Source organism: Acanthopagrus latus, chromosome 2, assembly GCF_904848185.1.
Source record: "Acanthopagrus latus isolate v.2019 chromosome 2, fAcaLat1.1, whole genome shotgun sequence".
Classification (NCBI taxonomy): domain Eukaryota; kingdom Metazoa; phylum Chordata; class Actinopteri; order Spariformes; family Sparidae; genus Acanthopagrus; species Acanthopagrus latus.
Genome location: NC_051040.1, coordinates 1,694,666 through 1,720,988, shown reverse-complemented (window position 1 = coordinate 1,720,988; position 26,323 = coordinate 1,694,666). Strand labels below are relative to the sequence as shown.

General features: G+C 41.3%; 1 protein-coding gene across 3 annotated transcripts in view; it reads left to right on the top strand.

Annotated features, from left to right (window-relative positions):
* The window catches only part of si:cabz01090165.1 (uncharacterized protein LOC100333421 homolog), a 262,485-nt gene extending 237,009 nt beyond the window's left edge, over nucleotides 1-25,476 (top strand). For 2 of the 3 annotated variants that reach the window (XM_037118231.1, XM_037118240.1), the window contains 5 exons: nucleotides 10,810-10,993; nucleotides 12,114-12,333; nucleotides 12,421-12,695; nucleotides 21,040-21,090; nucleotides 24,731-25,476. In XM_037118231.1, coding sequence (XP_036974126.1) covers nucleotides 10,810-10,993; nucleotides 12,114-12,333; nucleotides 12,421-12,542 — 526 coding nt within the window. In that variant the 3' untranslated portion in view covers nucleotides 12,543-12,695; nucleotides 21,040-21,090; nucleotides 24,731-25,476. Of the gene's footprint in view, nucleotides 1-10,809; nucleotides 10,994-12,113; nucleotides 12,334-12,420; nucleotides 12,696-21,039; nucleotides 21,091-21,164; nucleotides 21,300-23,809; nucleotides 23,852-23,938; nucleotides 23,988-24,730 lie in introns of all 3 variants that reach the window. The other variant, XM_037118249.1, reaches the window with a different exon arrangement.
* Nucleotides 25,477-26,323: the final 847 nt, after the last annotated feature.

Here is a 26,323-nt window from a genome sequence, read left to right as displayed (position 1 = left end):
TTCCTCTCTTTACTACTCCCCCTTTTTCCTCCTACCTCCGTTTTTCTGCCACTCCTTTAAAAAGTCACTGTAATGTCATCTTCTTTACCTTTTTTTCTTCCCTCACTCCATCATAATACCTCCGTATGCAGTCATCCCTCCTGCCCTCCCTCGTCTTTCCTCTCCTCCCTCTGCTCTCCATCCATCAGCCAAATGTCACTTTGTCCCGCCGGGTCTCCAGTTTGGAAACATGCGGTATGGGAGATGACAGCAGGGCTTTTAGGCTGAGATCAAATCAAAAGGTTTTCTCTCCTGCTCAGACTCGCTGCTCTCAGTGTCTGAGCTGCAGACAGCAGGAGGTCAAATGTTGCATCATCCTCTCCGCTACATAAAAGTTAAAACAAAGTTAGAAATTTATGTCTGAAGAAAATTATCACCAGAGGCTTTTTTTTTTTTTTGTGGCTCTGAAAAGGAAAGTGTGTGGAAAGTTTAGTTCTGAAACATTATTTGATTTTGGTGCCAAATCTCACGACTTTGAGATTGATACTCATGTTAAATGTAGTAGATTCAATGAGGAATTAAGAAAGGAGCAAGTACATGAAATTTGCAGTATGTGCCACTTTCTACCTCTCTCTTTTACTTATACTCACTACAAATAAATAATAGCATCACACTTGTAATAAAGTAGTTTTTCTAGTGTTGTGCCTATAATTTTACTCGAGTGAAGGATGTGAATTCTTCCTTCTCCACTGAGTATATATATAAAAATCGAGAAATAAGAAAAAGATTAAAGAGAAAGTATAATTTACGATGAGATTCAGATGAGTTTGCCCACATAGCCTGAGGCTGCATTCTTTTATGCTAACTGTGAGCATTTTATTTTTAATTCAGCCTTTTATTACCAGGAGATTCGACACTGAGAAGCTGAAGATAATGAGAAGAATACAAACCCTCTGATCACTTGGACAACATGACCTTTCCTGTGGTGCCATCATTAGGGTAAACCCAGTAACTTCAGTCTGTACGTAATCAGCAGAGTGAACGTGTCTCTGTCCAAGTCATTCATTCTCTCCCCCACACGGCCGTAATACAGCGGACCGGTGTCTATATCTGACACCATTATCTCCTGACCTCGCTCACCTGCCTCGGCCGTTCACTCACCTTCTCGTTACCAAACACGGCAGCGGCCATGACACTAACGGTGCCTCCTCAACACACCCCTTCCTGCATGTGTGTAATAAGTTCCCGCAGTAGAGCCAACCTGAGGCCACGCTGACCTTTTCCCACTAATGATGGCCTCTCTCTTCTCTGCCAGCTGTCGCTCTTTTTATCTTCCACTCACTCTCTCTTCGTCTCACTCACTCGCTTCCTCTGCATGTCAGGACTTTTAATCTCTCTCTGTTTCCACACAGAGTCCAGAGCAAGTTTTGTATACACTTTTTAATATTTAAGTCAAATTAAATCTGAAATAAAGGGGAGTTATTTTCATTCAGTGGAGTTTCAGACAACCGAATGTGTTTTGTAGAAGCCAAAAACACAAAAAAAACAAAGATAAACAGGCTTTGTTGCTTCCTCGGTTCTGTTGTTAAGGTAAAAATTCGGCCTCTTGAGTTGATCTGTGATAAACTAAACACGACATCAGCTCCTTTTTTTGCAACTTCGCATCTTTCTGGAATTCTGTTTTTATGATTGTTTAAAAAAGCTAATATTTTCTTTCCCTCTCCACTAATCAGTTTCACCCTGAGGCCAGACTATCCTGCCGTTTCCTTAGAAAGTCCTGAAAGCCTTTTATTGGGACCAGTTCACCCATTACAACAAAATATAATTAGACCGTATGCAGCCATGCAGATAGTTCTGGTTCAGTAGGCTGAGTTTTTATAAGATGTGTAGACAGAGGAGATGAATAGAGTCTTTAACCAAACTGTTTTTACTTTTTCTTCAGTAGAAAGTAGAAGGAGGAAGAACTGCAGACAGTTGCGTCTGTAGTGAGGATATTGTTTCTGTAAAAACACACAGTTGTTGAGTTTTTCAGTGCAGTGAATCAGTCGGTTCACCTCCTTGTTGTTTTGGGGCTGATGTGAAACATCACAGCAGCAGCAGCACAGATCTGAAGAGCTCAGCAGATACAGAAGAAGTTGTCTCAGTTTTTAGACTGTATGTATCTCAGGAACTTTTCACATTGCACATCTATATGAACATGTACATGCACACTGATCCATCTGTTGTGTGTGTGTGTATAAAGTATTTCTATTTTATTTAATTTATCCTACATTTAATTTCTGTTCTCACACTGCTGCTGTTTCCCTTGTGCTGCGGTGTCGAGTTGAATTTTACCTGCGGGGGATCAACAAAGGTTGAGTTGTGTTTGCGGTTTTCATTCCGTGTGTGATTCTTTGTGTTTGAGCCGACTATGACTTGACTGCGATTCATTCAGAGATTGTTGGATTTTTCTTCAGCTGTGTCTGCTTTCATTCGCACCATCTGTGTGACACCAAACACACATTTCTGTGTGTTGGGTTGTAAATGAGCCATGATATTAAACATGTGCCTGGACAGGTTTTGTGCTAATTTTCTTTTCTGTCCTTCTCTTCATCCAGACAAGGAGGCTTGTTGTTCATCTACCCATCCTCCTCGTCTTCCTCATTTATTTGCCTCCCCCTCTTCTCCTGCACTCAATTTCTCTCGTCTCTGTTATTCGCTCCTTTGCTCTGTGCCTTTCCTTATTGATATTCACTGGATGAGAGGCGATGAAACTGAGGATATGCAGAGAAACTCTCACCCTGACCTTGTGTAGGCAGTGAAGGGAATAATCCATGTATCTTTTATATCTTTAGTGTCACTTGGAATCTCCAAAGTCACCTTTTCAGGAATTTGAAACAAATCGAAAAGCAAAATAGAAATGAGAAAATAGAAAGAGAGTTTTATTTCTGCTGTAGTTCTGATTATGATTTATTTCATAATTAATTGTCAAGTTTGGTTTAATCTTTGCTTTCTGTCTTCCTCTGTGACAGTGAACTCAGTCCGATCTTTAGGTTGTGGATGAATCAAGATGTAAAAGGACATCACCTTGCTAAACGATTAATTGAGGAAATAAGTCCTGAATAGAATGATTCATAAACCATGTCAGGTGTCATATTTGCTCATTAATATTTGGTTCTTGTGCTGGATTATTGTTGAGCTCTCACTCTGCTTCCATCAGCTCGGTGTCTCAGATGGTTGACAGCCCGCCAGGTGCCTCCCTCAGGTTCAGGTCTAATTGTATAGCTCTGACTCACTGCTGTCAATTACACACTCGGCTTGTTGGCCCGCTCTCACCCCCTGTAGGGTTTTATATTGGTACACCTTATTTCAAAAAGCCGGTCTGCTCCCATCATGTGGAAAAACACTGGACGGTTTAAAGGACATTGTTTCTGTCAATGCAGATATACAAAAAAGCATGGCTATGTTTTAGGATGCCACACATTTATCTTTAAGTACCCTTGTTGCTGTTTTCAAAACATGCTGTGTGTCTTTAACTGTGGTTTTTGTGTTGCTGCTCTAAAATAACCCAGCTGAGGTGGCGTCTAACTCTCAGATCCCAACCGGTCCAAACTGCGGCAACAACAAGTGATTCATGTCACTAGACTCAAACCCTTGAATCAGCTGTACCACTGATTCAGTGACGTGGTGCTACTATCTTAAATATACATGAGATGTTTGCAGACGTAGTACCTTAATCCTTCCATGGAAAAAATACATTTCTCGACAGATTTCTAAGTTATAACCAGATAGGAGTATACTAATGTGGTTCATGGTTATCCAGTTATTAGTCACACCCTACACATCATCTCTTCGATGCGCTTGCCTGCTGGACGACATCATGAATGACTCATTTGAATGAATTCTATAGTTTAGCACAGGATGTACAGTACAGCCAACACAGGAGTCGAACCTGTGACCTTTCCTCTAAAGAAAATAAAAGGTATGTGCTGGTGTTTCCAGAAGCAGGTTGAACTACATTTCTCTCAGTTGAGGACTGTGTCATTTCAATAATGGAGCATAAAACGAATGGAGGCTTACAGCCATTTCATACATATAGAACGTGAGAACAGAGCGGTCTGTGTGAAATGTAACCCGAGTGATGGCTTGGATTTAGTGCTGGGCCTCGTATGAAATCCTGAGTGGCTCTATTTTATACAGCTGTGGCCTCTACATTATTCACAGATCTGTCACGAGCAGGCAGAGGGGCAACACTCCAGGTTATGCCTCTCTCTAAATCCTACATGTCACCTGATCTATTTCATTTCATTATGAGCATTGCATTATTCAAAACCTTAGATACAGACACCGCGCTGACACAGTTAAACTGCAATTATCTTGGATCTTTACTGATATTCATTATGCAAGATTAAAGCTTGTTCCTTGCCCATGGCAAGGGTAGCACAGTTTGAAGCTATAGTCTGAAGAATATCCTTAACGGGGTTGTACGTTACTGTAGCTACTCGTTCCATTTAGATAGATAGATATACTTTATTGATCCCAAGCTGGGAAATTTCGGATTTTGTGTGCATTATAACTCAGCATGCTTCAAAATACACTAAGATGCCGAATTTAGACGAGGACAAAACATTTCTTTGTCAGTCCTGTATAAGCAGATGAGCTATAAATGGTTAGCAATCCTTAATGTCTGTTTTAATCAGAAAGAATTATTGCATTGGGAAAAGAAAATTGGACTTTATAGATTATGTACCTTTTATATTTACATGTGTACATTTCATGAAACAAACATCCAGTCTGTCTCCATACAGTGGCACTCAAATCTTAATCAGCACTGGGTGAATAACTCATTAAGCTCAACTCATATTTTATAAATTGGGCAAAACTTTGTGTAAAGCAGTGAAAGTTCCTGACTGAAAACTACAACAACATCAGAAAAACAAATCTGAGATGTTGAGAATGAAGTTATGATACTTGGAGAAAAAAGTCGTAATATCATCGGCATAAAGTCGAAATAAATATCACAATAATAAAGTTGTGATATTTTTTTACGACTTTATTTAAAGAGTTTTTCAACTTGTATAACCACATACACACAGACAGATACGCACACATTGAGACGAAAAAGGTTCAATACATGTGTATTGATTGTAGCAGCAGTGGGCTCAGTAAGATGGCATGAAACCAATCCTCTTACATGACTGATAAATACAGACCATATTTTAGAGAATTTGTCATTAGATCCATTCAAGTATGTCTCATTTTCTCGGGCTGGAGCGATGACAGCGCCTCCTGTATTCATCTCTTGAAAGGTGGTTATTTGTCAGACATCCAATTTATCAGCGTCAGTCTGCGTTCTGTGAGACTACTGAATGCTAAGTCGTAATTTTATAAATGAAAATATCCCGTCGACTGGGCTGCTGTAAAGAGAGTCACGGATGGATTTGTCCTTGCAGTTGCTCTCTCTTTATTTCTTCCTCAGCTTTAAGCCGTAACGGTGAGTTAGTGACGACTTCTGCCCTTTGAGCCGCTCAGAGAGTCGAATGGCCGACCCTCGACAGTGTTGTTCTTTCTGCTGTGTGAAGTTCTGTATGGAAGCCTCGGGCTGAAACATGACATACCTCGAGCAACAGCAAGGCCACAGGCAATAATGGTGTGTGTGTGTTGTTTGTGTGTGTGTGTGTGTGCGTGTGTTAAAGAGAGAGAGCCTTCGGCGTTCGTTCAACCATTAGTCTGACGCAGAACACTGCAGCACTTATAGACCAGACCTCAATAATAGAGCGACTGCCTCTCTAGTACACACACGAACACAAACACACACTCCTGCAGTCGTACACATCGTCAGGCACTTTACACACAGTATCTCTCTATCTTTTTCCTTTTACCCTCTCACCATGTTTCCCTCTAAAACACACACACACACACACACACGATGCCCAGCGGGTCGGGCTCGGCTTTATAATTCCATTCCTTGTCTGGTCACCTCCGCTCCACTGTTGATAAATAGGCACTGCTCTGCACCGGCTGACACCTGAATAATATATAGGACACACACACACATACGCACACAGAGGACACACACAGACCCACAGGTACACAAAGACAAAGGATGCATACACACACACACACACAGAGGACACACACAGACCCACAGGTACACAAAGACAAAGGATGCACACACACACACACACACACACACACACACACACACACTGTATAGAGAGAATACAGTTGTAAACAGGGTCACCAACACGAATACATAAACGCTCTCTCACTCTTTCTGTCGCTGAATTCAGCTGCTGTCGCCGTGACGGAGTACAGTACTCATCAAAAACAACGCTGCGAGGTCGACCCTGTAATTTTTAAAGCACCATCATTATGAAATTGATATGACAACAGAAGAGGTTGGTCTCCTGTTTACAAGCGTTTCTCTCACTGGTCCCGCACCACGAGTTCTGGCTGTCACGATGTCATCATCACAGAGGAAGGTTTCACAAACAGAGAACAGAAAGAGTCATAATTGACCTCGTTTGCAGTTCAAGTTGTCCTGGCAACAGTTACACAGAAGTGTCTCATAGTGGCGGTCGATGGGGAAAATGCTTTTTGGCCGCTGGGGAATTCTGGTCTTATCTATGATTTATTATCCACATCCTAAATCTCTATTTAACCGTAGTTAAATCAGAGATGCTTCAAGCTGATTTTTTTAAGCTAAATCCACGGTTGGCCCATTATTATCTGGCATTTGGTTTGTTTCAACACATCCTCATGCCTTAACGTCTGAATATGTTGACTGTCGGTGTCTCCCAAAGCGAGTTGTACATCACTGTTCCCAAAACAGCGTTACCATGACAGCATGACAGCAACACACTTACAGAACCTCTGTTGTAAAGTCGGTTTAAAATCGCTTTGCCACTTCTGAACAAAACTCACCCCCGACTTTCTTATGTGGGCTGTTCACTCTTTATACTTCTTCTCCTCACTTCCTTTTATGCAGATGTCAAAAATCACAGTAGTCACTTGAGGTTGCCGCCTAACAACAAATGTAAATACGGGTTATAATGAGCAACTTTGATCTTCAACCTATTTGGTCGTTTTCTTGCTTGAGTGTTTGGTTTCCTCTTTCTTCACCTGGATGGTCTCTCAGTGTACGTCTGCTGCTTGGTTCTGGACAGAAGTGTGTTTATTAGGCTTTATTACATTTAGTTTGTGGCCCCTTCTGGACACACTGAGACCAAACCAGACAGTAAACATGCTATAAAAATCCAAACCATGAGCGAAAAGGCTGAAATAGCTGCCGGGCTGATGATCCTTCTCTCGAGTTACATATTTCACATCACACAGTATCAGTTGAGTCGATGGTTATAAAATCATGAGATGTAGGTGTAGCTGTAAGATGAAAGGTGTGTGTGTATGTGTGTGTCCTCACTGTTTGTCTGGCTGTATTTGTGAGTGTGTGTGGATGGTGGATGAGTCGGTCCAGTGTTCGCAGTAATCTCGGTGTTTCAGAGGGTGGCCTAGTTCACAGCTCCCATGTTTCTCTGCTCACTTATTATTCCATCGATAACATCTCTCTCTCACTGCAGCCCAGAATACTCCGTCTTTGTTCTCCTTTTCTCATCTACTTTTTACAAGCTGTTCTCTCGTCCTTCCTCCGTCATTATCTGTTCTCAAATTAGTTTAAGGAATCAGAGGCTCTCGATCATCTTAAGGGTGGCACGGTAAAAAATCCTTTCCTGCTGTGTTTTTTTGTTGGGGGGGGGTTGGATTGGAAGCAGCCGCTGCAGGTCCACGCAGCAGCTTTTGTTTCAAGAGTTTAAAAAGGTAAAATCCTCAACATCCTGCACTGAAGAGAGCGAAACAACTGAGATAAAGCAATTATCTTATGCACCACTGAAAGTGGAGAAAACGTGACTCTTAAGCAAATCACATCTAGTCACGGTCGGTGCAGGACCGTGAACACGTGCAACAGTGAAGCTCATTGATGTGTTTCAACAGTGGACGACATAATACTTTGTTAGGAGGATCAACTCAGGGTTGATTTGACACTTTTTGTGAAATTTAGTGATAATTATTCTTCTGCTACTTCTGCTGTTGACCTCCCATTTCCCTGCATAGCAATTGTCTGACGAATTTAAATATACAGGCAGCAGCAGCGGCGTGTGAACAGAAGTTAATGTTGTTGTGTTTTCTGCTTTTGTGGTTTTGGTTTCAGTTCAGAAGATGTGATTTCAGTTTTGTTGTTGTGTCTTCTCTTATGTCAATTTGATTTGCTATTTCCACTTCAGGGCCACCGTAGCCTCTGACGCGAAACTGAAATGTTTTTAAAGTTTGGATATTCTCTTTGGATCTCTGCTCATGTCTTTGTTTCGGCTCATGTTTCTGTTATTTCTTCCTGAGCAGCGCCTCGTCTTCCTCTTTCTCTGCGGCGTCCACTGTGACATTTCTTTATTTACAGCGTCCTCACGTCCCTCTCTGTCTTTTCTGTCCTGTCTCAACTTGTCTCCTTCCTCTCATCCCCTCTCCTCAGCATCTTCTTCTCTTTTCACCATGTTCTTCTTTCCGTCTTTCATTCTCACCACCACTCTGTCTTTAATCTCACTCTGCCTTGTACCCTTTGATTTCCAAGTTGGAAATTGAAAGAGCTACTTCACTTTCCATCCCCTCTTCTCTTTTGCACTGTCTGTCTTTCCTCTGTGTGTATATTCTCTCCACTTCAATTTTCTACTTCAACCTTTATCTTTTGTATTATAGGAAAACCCATCTGCTCTGCTCTTTACCTGAACATTGTGTTAGATCCCTGCCTCTGTTTCTCTCCTGGAACAACTGGAGCAGAACTCATCACAACCAGCAAAGCTGCAATATCACAATAACACGTATAGGCGAGGACTTGATTAGATAGAGACGGGTTGAGACAGAAAGATGAGGGGAAGGTGCATTTAGTTTAAAGGTAAATGATGAAATATACCAGGACAAACAAAAGAATTAAACTAAACTGTGTGAACTAAATACAGCTGAACCGTTTTGACTAACATCATCATGAAACTTCCCCCAACATTAAGGTCATGTTTGTTATTAAGTTTTATGAAATTCAGTATTTACCCATGCAGATGATATATTATCGAATGAAATGTATATTACACTGGAAGAAGCTAGGTTCTATATTCTTCTCTTTTTGTTGACGTATTAGAGTCTGAGGGTTATACACACGGGATTTATATATATATATATATATATATATATATATATATATATATATATATATATATATATATATATATATATATATATATATATATATATATATATATATCTTTGTATCACTCCATAAATCAAATGCCACTAAACACTGCTAGATGAGACTTAAAACTGGAAGGTTTGGTGAATGTAAGTGCTGCTGAAGTGGAGATTTCAGTCTGAGAAATGCTAATAGCTAAATGCTAATTTTGAGAAAAAGCCCTTTTAAATGTAACATTTTTTTTTAAAATACCAGAAGTGGTGATTAGGGTAAAATGAATTAATTTAACTTATAGATTTCAACATGAAATTATTTTTGTATTACAAGTTTTCTGATATTTCATGTCTAAATACACAAGCGAGGCTGTTTAATTGAAAATGCACTCGGGTTGTGGCGCTTCAGACCCAGTTAGCAGAACAAGGAGAGCACATGTTAATACTGGTGAGCATGTGCCCTTCATTCTGTGATGGAAAATGACTTTATCTGTTGCTGCTGCATGATGAGACCAGCTGTTGTTTTTGCCACAGCCTCTGTCCCTGTAGAGTTTATGAGTGCAATCTGAATTCATCTCAGCAGACCTGCAGATTGTTGTGTGTCGTCTCTCCTCTCCACACAGACTCAGAGAACATCTACCCGCCACAATGAGCGCAGCTGATCCCCGACACACACTCGTACTGTCTGATCATCGTCGTGTCGTTTGCAGTGTGAAACATTCATGAAATAATCAGTATATGTGAGTTATTTGGACGTGATTTGGACATTTCTAACTGGGGTCACACCCCACAGCATTTACAGCCTACGCTAATTTACCGTGTCTGTTCCCTAGATGGGCCTTTTTAAAATACATAAAACTCAACAACAAATATACAAGAGACGATGCAAACACAATCTCAGAAATAAATCCATCAACCTAAGATGTACCGTGTCACTTTGAGAGGGTCCCATTCGATCAGCCAAAGACTTGATATGACTTCAACACCTTGAATATTAAATTATTCATCCCCTGAAAGAACTTGTGTGTATTTTTAATACTTTTTTAATTCCAATTAGCCTCTGAAGACTTCTGACTTTATTGGAGACTTTATTAAGAGACTTAAAAATAGCTCTGAAAAAAAAAAAAAAATAAAAATATATATAGGACAAATGAGGCAAACCCTAAAAATCCTAATAGTAGTTTCTGTTCCCAGAGTTCAAGATTTAACTCTGTGAAGCTGAGTAGTGAGAACAGTGCTGAGGCTGTCAGAGTCATGAGACTGACTCCCTGACAACAGTGAAGATGTGCTCTAATAGTTTTGATAATAACAGGCCTAGCACAGCAATAATATGACTAATAGTTTTGTAAAATAACTTTCTCTCAGTTGTTGTATGAGGGAGAAAATACTTAGACATGTGTTGTTGAGTGTCTGGTTCAGCAAACAGCAGCAGACCTCTCACCTGTCGCTCTCCATGTCCTCCAGTTTATGTTTTGCTCCTTTTGTAGCTCAGTGGTTAAACTCTGTTTCCATCGTCACCTCAGCAGCGTTCAAGAGCGTATGAATGTTGTTTGAACCCTTGTCGTCCTACAAAAATACAGATGAGGACAGTGTAAAATAACATGTCTTTGTCTTCCTCTCGTTCAGGATGATCCCAGCCAACCACAAGAACTTCCTGCTGAGTGACCTGGCATCATCACGGGACTACGAGCTGTGTGTTCTGGCTGTGTACGATGACGGCATCACCGCCCTGACCGGCACCAAGCTGGTGGGCTGCGTGTCCTTCAGCACGGAGCGGGAGTACGGAGACTGTCACTCCATACGAGACCAGGTCAGCGTGTTAAAGTTTCACCTGTACCAGCCCGACCACGTATACAGCTGAACAGTCCTTTATCTCGCAGGTCCAAGAGTTGCTTGACTTCTTAAAAGGGGTAATCCGGTTTTCTAATTATCAGGGATACGGAGACAACGTTTAATTAACGAATTCTTGTTCTTTTGTTCCACAGCATCGCTCAGCTGCAGCTGTGTGTGCACGGTGTGTGTGTGTGTGGCTGTAACTTACAAACAAGTCTACAGTTTTAAATGAAGAAATAAACGTCTCCATAATAAATGAACAATGCTTAGTCATTAAGTGTGTTGCAGGAGTTTCTTAGAGTCAACCAAGTCTAAGAATATATACTCAACTACTGTATTTACCTCCACTTCAGAAGGGACATGTAATTTTTACTACAGTTTGACAGCTTCAGTTACTACACCCAAAAATGAACATTCAGTCATCGTCTCCTCCTCCATGATGATGAAAAGTGTTGTAGTCCACAAAACATTTCTGGAGCTTCACAGTAAAACAGAGTTTTAACACATCGACAACAGAAGTAGCTGGAGACTTGATTTAAAATGGAAAACTCATCCAGTGTAGTTGGCGGCTGTGTCCCAGTTCAGGCTCTGCATCCTTCGAAGGACCTGGCCTTTTAAGAGTCCTTCAGAGAAACCTTGACCTTGTATGTGGCCATTTTCTTTCTTTCTTTCTGCTTTTTTGGGCGCGCAAAGAATTTGGGGAAATGTGAGGCCACGAAGGATCGTAGCGGTACGTCCTCCAAAAACAGAGAAAAAAGGAGCGTTTGTGGGCTGCGTCTGGAGGAGCCTTTGGATTTGAACAGCCTTCCACAGCGTTGTGACGTAATTGGCCTTCAAATGCTCCTCCAAAGGATGCTGAAGACATTATTTGCTCCCTTTTTTTAAGCTGAAATCTTCACTGCTTTTATCTCCGTACTTTTTTATTTAGATTGACTTAAACATTTGATTCCAAGGTTGGGAATGAAATTTGAAATAGATGTCATCAGCCGGCTTTAAAACGTTCATTAACTTTCAATCTGTGTTATTTTAACTCTGACTTGGAGAAGAGATCTGACCCTGCACACCAGGCTGAACATGTTTCTGATCTTTTCTTCCAGTTCCTGGGAGGCACCATGATCATCATTATTGGCGGGATCATTGTGGCCTCTGTCCTCGTCTTCATCTTCATCCTCCTGATGAAGTACAAGCTGCACAGTAACCACTACAAGCAGAAGGCCGCCGCACGCCACGCCAACGTCTGCTCCCAGACCAATGGAGGAGGAGGAGGAGGAGCCAACGTCCTCGCTCTGCCTCCATCGTCCTCCTCTGCAGGGCAGGGTAACTAGACGGACAAGAAGGAGAAAATATGTGACTTCTCTTTGTCGTCCGCGGCTCATAATCTGACTCCATCTTGTTGTCTCTTAGGTGGCGCTAATAAAAACTCCCAACCGTCGTCGTCAACAGAGGGGATGGGAGGAGCGTCTCTTCGAGGGACGACTGTAGTGGATTTAAATCCCACCCATGACGATGACGCCATCTCCCAATAACACACGAGAAACTGTCAATCAAATCCACAACCCACCAATCTCTTAGTCCAAACCAATACTCCACTCCCCCCCTATTTTTTTTTTTTTTTTTATTTGTTGCTGGTGCCTGGAGCCAAACTCCACTTTTACGCCGAGGAGCAGCTCCTGTCATTGGTGAGTAGCTGCTGTGGGGCAGGTTCAGGTGGGAGGAGGGGAGGACAAAGTTCACAAGCAGTCTAAACTGTTTAAGATGTTATTATCGACCATAAACCTGTTAATTATTCTATCATCAGCACTTTAAGGACTAATGAGGGCCTTCTTATCCATTAAGTGAAGTTTTCACAGCAGGTTAAACTCAATATAAAGCGTTAACAGGGGAGACGGGACCTCTCGAGGGATCTTTGGCGTTCTTGCAGACTCTCACGTGGTTTTTCCTGCTGCCATACTGAATGAATTCAATTAAATTCTGTACACAGAGGTGCAGCCAGAGAGACGAGGGAGGTGAGAGAGAGAGAGAGAGAGACAGAGACAGAGAGAGAGAGAGAGTTTCAGTCGAAGTTTGTTTGAAATTGAAATGTGAAACAGACAGGTGCTGAGAGAGACAGTGACGGAGGGAACAGGCAGGAGGCTGCTTTAGTAAATCATGCGGACAAAGTTCATTCAGCCTGCGTGACTGAGCACCGCCTGAACACTCTTCCATTAGAAATACACTTTCATGAACAGTCACTCACCTGGATAAGTCCCACACAAACACTCGAGTACTCACACACACACCTCTGTGTTACAGGTACACGGGGCTGCTACCTCAGGTTGAATGGACGAGGCACTCAGGGTATCACAGAGAGCTGTATTTTCCTGTCAAGTCAGTCGGACGAGGTGTCCTTTTATCAAAATATAGTTTAGTGCAAGCAATAAATCTACTTTCCTGGCAACACCTGAGGGTTTGACTAATAGCCGGAGCATTTATAACAGTCCCATTAAGTTCGTAGATGTTGTTCACTGCTCCAGTAAATAGACTGAGTCACTGTGACGTCGATAACAAAACCAGGAGGAGGAGATGTGTGAAATCGGCAAAATTGTTTAATGTTGTGGTCATTTTTCAGCTGCAACTCTAACATTTAAAGACATGTATATAGTTAAACGTGTCGGTCCGACCTCGTTGATGTTTCTACTGTATTTATTTTATGTTCTGTGTTGCTTCGTTTGCATCTTCAGGAGCATCTCGGCTTAGCTGCTAGTTTGTCTTTAGCCTGCAGCCCAACAGAAATATTGAAATATAAATATATGAAATATTCTTTATTAAGAAGGTGGTTCAGTGTCAAACATGCATTCTAGATGAATTAGCTGTATACATGTTGCTGGAAACATTATACAGAATAAAGGCTGAGTCGCCAACCTCTTCTTCCGCCCAGTGATTTAATTAAACACGACACAACACGACAGATAAAGTCACTGAAGGTAACAGTGGCGTTCAGGATAAAGTCCCTGATGGACTTTTCTGCGAGCTGGTTACTGTCAGTGTGAGTAAATTCACAGCTCAGCCAGAGCTAATATTCAAATTTCACTGATTTTAACAAGTTAAAATGAGGGGACGTTATGAGTGGAGTTGTCGTCGTCTATCAGATAATCCCTTCACGATATTCATGTTGATGAGGTTATTCCAGATCATGCTGTGACCTCTGATTGTTTGATAGGATTCTTCTGTACAGACTCCCATTCACAATTAAAAGGAACACGAAGGTTTTCCACTTTTTTTTTACTCACTCCCTGTCTCACCTGCGTCCCTACCTTGGCCAACACATTCACCTCTAGTCCTTCCTTGTTCAGCTTCCCTCTCATTCTCGCGCTCCCTCCCTCTTCATCCCTCCGTCCCTGTAGTCATTTGTTTGATTTTAATGAGTTGTTTTGTTTTGATGTCTTCCTTCATCTCGCCGCTACTTTCATTTCTGAGTTCAAGGTCGTTTTGTTTGTCTGTTATCGTCCGCCATAGCTTTTCTCTTTATCTTGTGATATTCCTGCTACCAATTTCACTCTCAAATTGAGATGTATACCCTATCGTGTGGTATCTATCAAAGCCTCGGGAGGATTTTCTCCTCCTCACACAATTTATGAGCTGTTTCTTTTCTTTTTTTATCTCTGTGAAAATTGAATATTGGTTCTGCGTAGTTCCACGGACGGAGCGTGACCAAAACGCTGAGAGGGTGAGCCCTGTTTTCAGTGTTTAACCAAACAGGCAGAACAAGTTGTTTGTGCCTGTGGTTCACATGTCATGTGTGACGAGTGCAGACTCCGTTTGACCGTTTTATTTCTGTTTCTCTTGATTCGCTGAAAAAGTTTTACAAGCAACACGACAGAAGAACTCTTCTTCTGTATCGTGAGAGTCCATTACGACCCGGCTTAAGTTGTCGGTACTTGGATTGAGACTTGGTATTGATATGCAATCTGGATCTCAGCCAGGTGTAAAGCAGCAGAATATAATACATATAAAATTGATACAGATAAATTGAAATTCGGTCCGCCTCTTCCAGCTGCAACAATAAAGTGATAAAGAAATCCAGTAGAGTAATTTAGGCAGACATTATTCAGAAATGGGCTCTTATGCATAATGCAAACTTTCAGCATAATGTAATATATTGTTTAACTCTAACTTTTAAGTTAACTTTGAAGATGCAGTATTAAAGACTTTGCTACCTGTAACCGCTAACTGTATTCTGTTTCATGAATGTGGCTAATGTTAGCGTGTTAGCTCAGTTAAACATGTTGCTAGCTGGAGTAGCGGAGAAAGAGTTGTTTTGGTTTTTTTCACTGCTAGTAAAGAAAGCTGGAGGAAACAGGTCTTCAGGCCAGAGGCTAGCTGGTTAGCATGCTAGCTGAATAGTCATCCCTGATAAAAACAAAGGAAAAAAACATAGGCGTCTTTAAAATGATGTCAAAACTGTTGTTTTCACATTCTGATCATATTTTTGAATGTTTTCAAGTCAAATTCGTACATATTGCAGGATTTTTACTTGTCACAGTATTTTTGTAGTTCATTTTAAGTTAAAGGTCCTCCTCTCCTCCTAACCTCTTTCTTATTTCACTCTTCAGTTGTTCTCTCCTCCAGTTCTTTTATCAGCCCTCCATGATTTCTCATTAAATATTAGATTTAAGACTTTACTGCTCCTCTGCCTGCCATCTCTCTCGTCTCCTTCACTTCCTCACAACTTTAAGTTTTTCCCCAACTCCTCCTTTGTTCCTCGTCCCTCTTCCATTCATGCTTTTGGTAATTTTACCTCCATCTTCCACTTTTTTCTGTTATATTACGACTGCTTTTTATTTACTCATAGTACGGCCCCTCTTTCCTTCCTGTCCTCCCTGTAATAACTCACCTCCCTTCTAAAAACACACGGTTTGTCTTGCATACACTCTCACCTACATGTGCAGAAGCACCTTTTTTTTCTCATAGAAGCAATCTCAACAGCCCCGCTGGCCCTTAGGTCATTTGTTGTGGGTTTAATATCTACCACACACACACAGTATAAAACACACACACACACACACACTCATAAGCTAAGGCAATCTCAACACTCCTGCTCTCTCTCCAATCCATATGAACTGAGCTGGTGTTTGTTGGTCAGTCTGACTCACCACTCCCTGAATGCCATCAGTACCCTCTCCCACAAGAGCGAACACACGCACACACACACACACACACACACACACACACACACACACACACACACACACACACACACACACACACACAGGCACATTAATCTGCAGGAACACAAAATTCATTGTTTGTACATTTACACTGTTTGCAAACCATTTTTCTGCTTTCACTTTAATGATTACATTTTCCAGCCGTGAAAAATGTTGGTATAAAAAATAACTTCATTTTAACTTTTTAAGAATAACTCATGTTAACAAGGAGCGAGACACACCGAGAAGAAACATTTCCTGAAGTTCTGTCGGGCCAAAATAACCGCGACTCCTTTCTTAACAGTGCTTTGTCTTTGTTAAAAAACAATGGATTGTTTTCCATTAAAATGTCCGGAAGTCAAGACAAATCATAATTCAGTTGCTTGTTGTAAGTTGATATGAATATGACTGATTGTGTTAAATGGGCCCATGTTATCATCTCATATCAATCACAGGCTCCTGTATCGACTTTAATCGTATCATGGGAGACTTTGTCAAACCAGCGAAGATCGTATCGTTGTCTAAAGAACAGATATGATATTGTATCGTGATGTATATATCGTAGCTTCCTGAAGTATTAGCAGCAGACGCGAGGGCTCTTTCTCCTCGATCAGTACAGACGTCACAGATATACGTGTAAACAGCAGCTCTCAGCCTTGTTTACTGTAATAAGTTTGCATAAATATGAAGGTAAGAACCCCAAGAGTAGCTGAGTATGAGCGCCTGCAGCCTTATTATACAGAACACAGTGATGGTGCAGGCAGTTAATTAATAAACTACAGCACTGTGGTGAATACAGTCCATTTATAGACTTCAGAGTGTGCAGAAGAGGCATGTTTAGATCATTTCAGAGGGACAGTGCACCCTACAAACAAAAACTCATAGTTGTCATCTGTAATGATATTTATGCATCTAGATCGTCCGACCCGTTCACTCAAGGTAATCCACAGAACTTGTTGTGAGAAAGGTAAAGACTTGATGTTTGAGTAAGACGGCAATATAATCAATCAACCTCAGATGTGCTTTAAGAGAAATCATTTTAAAACGAGTGCTAAAACATACAGGTAACCAATCTGGACATTCTTAGATAGCCGTTATTTGGACTCCTGGATTGGATTTTTTAAGGAGGTTTGCTGCAGCATATTGAACCGGGTGAGGTTTAGAAAAGTAAAGGATGAAAAGTTGGATGTGATGAAGGAGTGTAAGACAGCTTCCTGCACCCACAAACTGTATCACCACCCAGAAGGCGGCGTGCATCTACTGATGGAACACAGGCTAGCTAACTAAGCTAGCTAATGGTCCATCTCAGCAGAGGAGGGTGCCGTTAATCGTCCACTTCCTTTTGTGTGGTTATACAAAAAAAGAAAATAGTCCCTAGTTCCAAGGTCTGTGGATTATCTTTGTATGATTTCTTGAAATAAACATTGCTGAGGAGGCTCGTATCTCCAAAACTCCCAGAAAAACAACCACAACCACACAAATATGTGTTTTTGATTTTGGGGTGAACTGTCTCTTTTAAAGAAACTGATCTTGTGCACCGGACATCACCGTCCACACCCCAACAGACACATGAACACAAGCTACACACCCCACAGAAATACACACATTAATTCATCGCATGCCGGCTGCCTCCACTGAAATCCCACCTTGGCGATTACCACAGAAATGCAGAGAGAGGGTGGAGAGACATAGGCAGAAACAGGCCGATCGCATCGCTGTGTTGAGCCACGAGGCTTCGGGGCCTCATTCAGAGTGCTTTTATTATCCGCGGCTGGCGCTGAGCAGCAGGACGGCACAGTGACTAAACTGTTAGCGACTACCACAGAGCCTCCACTCAGGCCGACAGGCAGCGGCGCCGCACGGAGTCACAGTGACACCTGGTGGTCATGCTGACAGCAGCACTGCGTTCCTGTGCTTTTATTTTTATCCTCATGTATCCAGGGAAAGTAGAAGGATGCCGTTATTCACATTCTGCATTCACACATTCACTCTCAGAGCTGAAGAGTTGTGAGACGCTGTGCATCCAGCAGGATTTCTGAAGGTTTACAGGGAGTTCACTCAGTTCCTTTGGTCTCCTAACAACCACAAAATATGTGTGTTATCTTTTTCCCAGCCTGAGAACCAGACGAACCCAGAGCTCATATTTTCTCTGCTCCGGCAGATAAATGGAGGCGCCCTCACATTCAGACACAGTTCCCTGCATCACACGAACACGTTTTGCCTTTCTGGTTGTTTGAAGGTATCTGATTTGCATCAGACTTGGATCAAACAGTCAAACTAGGCTGATCAGATATTGATCAATATTGTGATGCTGCATTGCCTTTTTCAGCTCTCACCTCTAAGTTTACTGTTGAGCTGTAAATTCAGATGTTTGTGACCAGGCTGCCATTTGCTGTCCTCTTTTCCTGGAGGGTTGTTACCAGCCATCAGACTTTCTTGTGTCGCCGCTGTGTTTGGAGCATTTGTGGTCTTTAAGCAGTGATGGTAGAGAGACAGCAACGCTCTCAGTCCTACTCCTGAGTACAGAAACCAGTTGTTCTCCCACACAGTGTAGTAGTCTGATGTGCTACAGCGACAGGAAGTATTGACACAGAATTGTGCAGTGTGGAGCTTCGTTATTGTCCTCGAACGCCTTCGCCATCATAATTTATCATCTTTTAATTGTATTTTTCTCACAAGCGACGGTGAACAGCAGACGTACATGAAATTTGTCCACTGCAAACTCAATGTAACCATTTTATTAGCGCTTCATTTGACGATTGTTCTTATCAGTGAATCCGTTTATCATCTTCCTGATTAAATGACTTGTTGTTTTATCTAAAAAATGTCAGGAAATAGTGCAAAATGTTAATCAGTGTTTGAACTCCCAAAGATGAGACGTCCCTGAATGTCCCGTTTTGTCCCGAACCCAAAGACTCAGATTACTGTCACACAGGAGGAAAGAAACCAGAAGATAAGAACATGTAACAAGCTTTTTTTTCCTTTAAATACTCATTGATTAATCGAATATTAGAAAAGATGGCAGTTATTTTAATAGTTGACAACTCATCTATTATTCAGCCGTTTGTTTTACATGGTTGAACTCCAAAATCTTGCACGCTCATTAAATTACAGGTGGTTTTTAAAGGTGTTTTTTAATGCTGTGATAGTGAGAAGTTAACACATAGCTACATAGCTTCCTACCGCAGTACATCTTGTGAAGGCACATTAGGAGGAAGTAGTGAAATCCCAGCTCAGGCTCTGCTGTTTCCTGATATCTATTTTTACAGCGAGGCCTTTTGAATATAATTTGCAGCATAACATTGCCCGTGGCTTCATAAAACCCTTTAACGGAAATGCAACAAAGTCAAAGTGGCTTCAGTCTCCCGTCTGAAGAGGACCTGGGTGTATGTGGAAACACAGATAAAGAGGAGACAGACGGACAGATCGTGGTTTTACACTCGGTGAAGGAGGAGATCCACAGAAAGACAAAGAGAGACACACACAGACGTGAGGATTATGGACTTATATTTAGTTAGTGAGACTGGGAGAGAGAAAAAAATGAAACAGCCAACCAAACAGACAAGTAGAGATGAGTCACGGAGCCCCGAGACACAGTTATTGACAAGAAAAGATGGAGGGATAAAGAGAGAGAAAATGAAAACTCAGAGAGGAGGAGGAGGAGGAGGAGGAGGAGGAGGGATTGGGAGATTGGACATGAGGAGGAAGAGGAGAAGTCTGTAAATAGAAAGCTGCAGCCCAGAATTTACTGCTCGCTGAGGAAAAACAGAGTGCTTATCGACTGCAGCTCGAGAAAATCTATTATCATTGATTTATCCGTTATTCATCGTTTCTTTTATTGTCTGTTTCTTATTGATAGGTGAGCATTCGCTGCTCTTCTGTTTTACATCAGTTTGAATTGAATCTCTTAAATGTTTTTAAACTGTTGATTGCACAAAACTTGGATGTTTGAATTCACTGTTTTGGACTTAACAAACTTAAAGCTGGTGTTGGTGACTCGTTACTTTACTCGAGGCTGAGCAGATGCATTGCTAAAGCTATTAGCGAGCTAGTTGCACAAGAGGCGCGACCAGAGTTCCTCAATGCTAACATACCAGCTTGTGTTTACATGGTTGTGACATTTAACAGAATTGTTTATTTATGTATTAATTAGACTGAAAGAGCTAAGATAGCTCATGAAACTCAGTAAAAGACGGCGCTCATTATCTGCAAACATTAAAAAACATTATCTACTAATGAGATCGATGTTTAGGACAGATTCAGACGACTTTATTAATCCCACCAGGAGAAATTAACAGCATCAACAGTTTCATCACCCATCAGTATCCAGACTTTAAACGTCTGAACAGAACACAGATGACCTTCTGTTGTTTGGAGACATATTATCCTGGGAGAATCGTATTTCTTCCCCAATGTTAGACATGGTGTTCACGGGCGAATTGGCTTAAGAGAGTCCAAAGTGCAGCAAAGACCCCCCCAGCTAGACTCACCTCAACGTTTCCACATAAACTCCCCAGATGCTGACTTACAAGAACGAGACAGAAAGTGCGTACAATATAAAGTTCACTGTACACTAGAAATAAAAGTCTAAAAGCTGTTTCCTGGTCGAGTGCTGTCACCTCTGCTGGTTGTCTGACAGCCTCACCGAGACGGCGAGAAACCACGTGTCCAATTAAACCAACAAGCTGCGGCATGTTATCAGAGAGCCGGACAGGTGCCGGTACAGGTGCATTTCTTATTTCTACCTGTGGACACAACCGGGCTGATCTCCCCTCCGTCTCTCCGTCTGAACTCTAATTCCATCTTTCTGCTGTTGCTATTTTTCTGTGTTTTTCAGATTTACTTACATTCAAGCGTCACAGCGCTGGAGGGAGAAGAGGCGGGAGAGGTGAGAGGTCAAACACACACAACACACACACACACACACACAGGTGAGAGGGTAACCACTCATTGTTCCAGCAGTGAAGCTCCACCATCACATCTTGAGGGAGAGAGGGGTGGAAACATGCCAGGCGTACGATAACTGGGAGAGAAAAGAGGAGGATGAGAGATGGAAAGAGAGAGCAGCAGCAGTCAGCAGCCATTAGCCGGCCTGGAGTACGTCTGCCTCTAAGTGCTCTGTAAATATCGCCCTGCCTTAGTAAACAACATTATTCCTCTTTATTGGGCCATTATATAATGGCCTGATCCCCCACAGTATGCAGATTGGTGTCGCTCCATTATGTAAGCTTCCTCTTCCATTATGTAAGCATTCTCCTCCACTCCTCCTCCTTTCTTCTCCTCCTGCTCTCTGTTCTTTCTCCATCACATCCTCGTCACTGTCCTCATCTTTTTAACACTTTTTCACCCTCCTCTTCTGTTCTCTCTCTCTCCCCTGTCCTCCCCCTCTCCCTCCACCCTCTCCTTGTCCTCCAGGTCTCTCTCTTCTTCTTCTTCCCTCCCCTTCACTTATCCTTAGATTACATTACCTCTCCTCTCTTCACCTCCTCTCTCCTCTCCTTTGACTTTCATTTCATCTTCTCCTGTCTCTCTCCTCACTCTCTTTAATCCTCCATTACATCCTCGTCACTCTCTCCTTATATTTTTAACACTTTGATCCTCCATTTTTCTTTCTTTCTTTTTTTCTGTCTGTTTTTCTTTCTTTTGGCTTTTTTTCTTTCTCTTTGGCCTTTCTTCCTTTCTTCCTTCCTTCTTTCCTTCCTTCCTTCCTTCCTTTTCTTCTCCCCTGCTGGATTTATCCTAAACAAATTTTCCATCTATTTTACTTGTCTCACTTCATCTCTGTTCTTCTTTCTTGGTTATCTCCTCCTTTCCTATGTTTTCATTTACTCCCTTGTTTCCCTTCATCCTCTCCTCTTTTTATCTTCTTTTCTCCTCAGTGTCTCTCCTTTCGTCTCCTCCCTTTGTTCTTTTTCCAACTAACCCGACTTCTCTCCTCTTCGTCCTCTCCTCCCATTTTGCGTTTTTCCCCATTTGCCTGATCTCAGCTGGTTTAATTCCAGCAGCTCGACAGGACAAACTTGTTTCTTCAGAGCAGACGAGTGAAACAAACAACCTGAACAAGATGAAATCTGATTCTGCAGGAGACAAAACACAACAACAAAACCAGAGCAGATCACAGCGTGACTGTGGAGCTTTATTTTATAATAATGGTGACGACATTAACAAATAATTGTTGTTCATGATTTTTATCAACCTTTCTTAAATTCCTGTCGTCAGTATGATGCTGGGTTCAGGTTTTCTTTTATCAGCCACAGTTCATCAGAACGCTTTCTTGTAAAAATCTTCATGACGAATGTCAGAACCTTGAGCTTTTATGTAGAACTTTTTATCTTCCCATGAGTCTGAATAACACTCGGACATTAAAACGATGGATGTTTGGTGGTTAAATTAACAACTTCTCAGTGCCGTATTGTTCTGGTTCTGGAACACGTTCTTTCAGAAAGTACTATAGTTTGATCAGCGAACTGATAGATGAATGAATGTACGTTATGACATCATTCCAACACACTTGGTGCCAGTTCCATTGTAGTCTATGCGAGATGAACGGACAAGAACCCCAACACGACTCTGTCTGATGTTTTTTTATATAGAAATACTGGTTGCATTACTTTTTTTCCAGTGTTCTTTACTCCCTGTCTCCTCCTTTATTTTAGTCGGTCCAGTAAAACATTTACAGACTTCCTCTTAACATAATTTGTGCTTTAATTGAACCATTAGCTATAAAACATCACAGACGTACATTATGGTGATTAGAAACGTGTAGAAAAACTAGAAAAGCGATCATTAAAAAATGTTTATCTAACTTACCATCTTAATTCTGTTTTTAAACTCAATCAGCAGCTCCGGTCCGTTCTAAATCCAAGATTAATTTAACTTTTGTGTAATTGAGTTGCATACAAATCAAACAAGGTATATACTGCTAATGGTAATATACTGGTGTACTGGGAAATGTACGGGTCATCTTTCCACCATTTTGTTTCTAACTGAATAATTGATAAAAAAGAGAGAAATAATTAAATAGTGCCCTTAAATTGAGTTGTTTGGTTTGCATGAACTTAAAGTAATTTAAAAAATGTTACATTTGCCAATTAATAATCATGTTTTCCTTCATTGTGTCTTCAGATGATTAATTACTCAGTTTTCCTCACTGTGTGTTGCTGCCTGTTATTCACCATTAATTTGTTTCCTGCTTAAACGTTTACAGCTTTTCAATTCATGTTTTGTTGTTTGCTTTAATTTAAAGACGTGTTTTATTAATAAAGCCCACATGGCAGCAAGTCTGAGCTCTAATTGACCCCACTGCTGTCAACCCGTAGCAGCTGACCATTCAGAGCTTTTTTTCAATTATCAGTCAATTAATGAAGTAATTTTAATGAAATACTGATGAAATACTTCTAACGCCTTTAATTATTCTGGTGGCGCGCTCGGAGCTCTATTTTGCACAGTTATTTACACACTTTTGCATCACAGTGTGAACCTGACAACTATTAGCCAAGTCATTATGTGATCATTGACATGGAGAGGTCATTTAAACCACTTCTCTTCCCACAACAACTACTTGATTTTGCATAAATCTCCTCCTGACCATAGTTTACTCTCATTAGGATTTACTGCACTTCGAAGGCCCCCTGCTGGCAAAATTAGAGGTGACCTACTTCACTGTCTTGCACATTTTACTAGTACTATCTCCTGATGCACCACAGTGCAACTTCACCATCTGCTTTATTTACTAGACAAAGAAAAGTGTTGAAGCCATTTGTTTGCCCACGGCCTGTGTTTCAAGTGAGTATAAGAGAGTGAGTGGGTGTGAAGGAGGTAGTTTCCAAAGCAAAGTACAGGCAGAAAGTGGGTTTTAAATGCTGACATCTCGACTGAGTCATCAGTTCTGGAAAAACAGCCTCATAGACCCCAGCAGACAGATACTGTGGGGTGTTTTGTGAATTTGGAGAAGGTGGAAGAAGATATTGGCACTTTTTTCTTTCATCTGAAAGATGGGGTGTCTGAAGGGTTTATTAGGCTTAGTAAACAAGTAACAAGTTTAAGAATACATACTGAGTAACATTTCTACTTCGAGTTGTATACTTACATTATCCAGAGTCGGGGAGTGAGGAAGGAAGTTTGTGGATGAGACTAAACCTAACACGAATAAAAGTTAAGAATATTAACTCGGCTGTGAACATGCCTGAGTCACACTTAAATTAAAATGAGATCCTTCCAAACTGCTACTGAATTAACATACTGCTCACATTTTAATGCCTCCAGGCCTCGAGGCAAATTCAGCAGATTGAGTACTTTTAATTGTAGATCTTTAACTTTGCAAGTAAAATGTCATACTTTTAATTGTAATGGAATGTTTTTAAATGAAGACATGGTTAATTTTCACTATCACAATACTTATTTCACTCCTGCCAACAAAGGCCATCATTCATCTGCAAACAACACTAAAATTAAACTTCATGCACCGTAATTGCTTCAGTCAATCAATCAGTCAATAAGTACCTGTCTCCTTCTCATGTCTCCTTCAGGTGCCCCCATGTGTTGCATGGTCCTGTCCTTCTAGTGAGACCCAACGATCAGGTATTCAACCCAGAGACACATCCTACGATCTGATGGCAGCCCATACCAGTACCAGACGGGATGTGACGTGGGCAGCCAGAGGAGGATACGCAGTTTACCTGTTGGCATGCAAAGTCTCCCAACGCTGGGACTGGACGTGTTGGATACAGGTCAGGCTCTGGGCTTCGAACCCGGCTCACATTTGGTGCTTAACTGGGGCTTGAAACCTTGGATCACAGGGATCAGAGCGAACACGGTCCGGAACCTCTTCTTCTTTTCTGAAGGAAGTGTCCAATGATCTGACCGGGCTTCGAAGGGTGTCGGGTGGATTTAGTCTCTGCATTTGACAGTTGGAATCCATGCGGACACTAAATCCTGCTTTGGGAATATACCGAAGGGATTACTTTGGATTTGGGAAAAAAAAACCATTTTGTGACATTTTTCCAGGATGTTCTTGATTGTCGTTAGTCAGTGTTCGGTGGCACCGCTCCTTCTCTTTCCCCCAACATACAGTCATATGCCAAAGGATTACTACAGTATTATGACAGCCGTGTTAAATTGTTGGGAGAAGATGCGGACTTGCGAAAGCATACCTCTCTAATATCTCTTAGCAGACGAAGAGAAAAAACGTTTTTGGGCCTTGGATTGAAAAAATACGAGCACATTGTCGAAGTCTTGTCTCGAAGCATCAATAATAATAAACTGTCAAACTAAACGGTGAACTTCTCTGGCACTTTAATCGTATGTTTTCATCTCATCTCTCTTCCCCTCCTTCCCACTCTCTCTCTCTCTCTCTCTCTCTCTCTCTCTCTCTCTCTCTCTTCATTTTCATGGAACAACTGAATAGTATACTCTCCAGTATTACCAATCTAACTCTTCTGGCTCTGAACGACTTAGACGATGTTGAAATAATCAGTGTGTTTGCGTCCACGGTGGATCGATTCTCTCTGTGTTGGAGTAAGAAATTAAAAAAAAAAAAAAAAAAAAAAATAGAAACCTTGGTGTACCGAGAACGGAGCCTTGAGGAACACCAGCGAGGATTTTTATTTTTTTTTATTTTTTTTCAAAGCCAAACTCAAAGCACAGACGTCCGGCTCTACATTTAATGGTGAAAATGGTGAATTCTGATGTTCTGTTTGACACTGGAAAGCAACTGTTCCTGTACGAAACAATGGTGAACTTGACCATAAGTGTTCCTATTACTAAAGGCTGGCACTCAAGATTGTTAAATGTATTAAGCGGTTGTAAAAGATGGCCAGCAGAACTTGCGCCCCCTCCCTCCCTCCTTCTCTTGCTCCCCCTTTGCCGTTTGACAGTGTCTGTGTTTGTATGTGACATACACCTTACAGTCTTCAATGGTTTGATACCCATGATTTACTTTGAATATAACAAAACAAATGACCACTATAAGGAGAAAAAACACAACAACATGCGGAAATGGGGATTTTATGCTTTCATAGATACAATTATGTGGATTTATAATGAAATAAAAAGGTATTTTTCTTGGAAAAAGGTTTGTATGTTGTTTCAATTTCAACAGAAGTCTGCTTGACCAACATTTT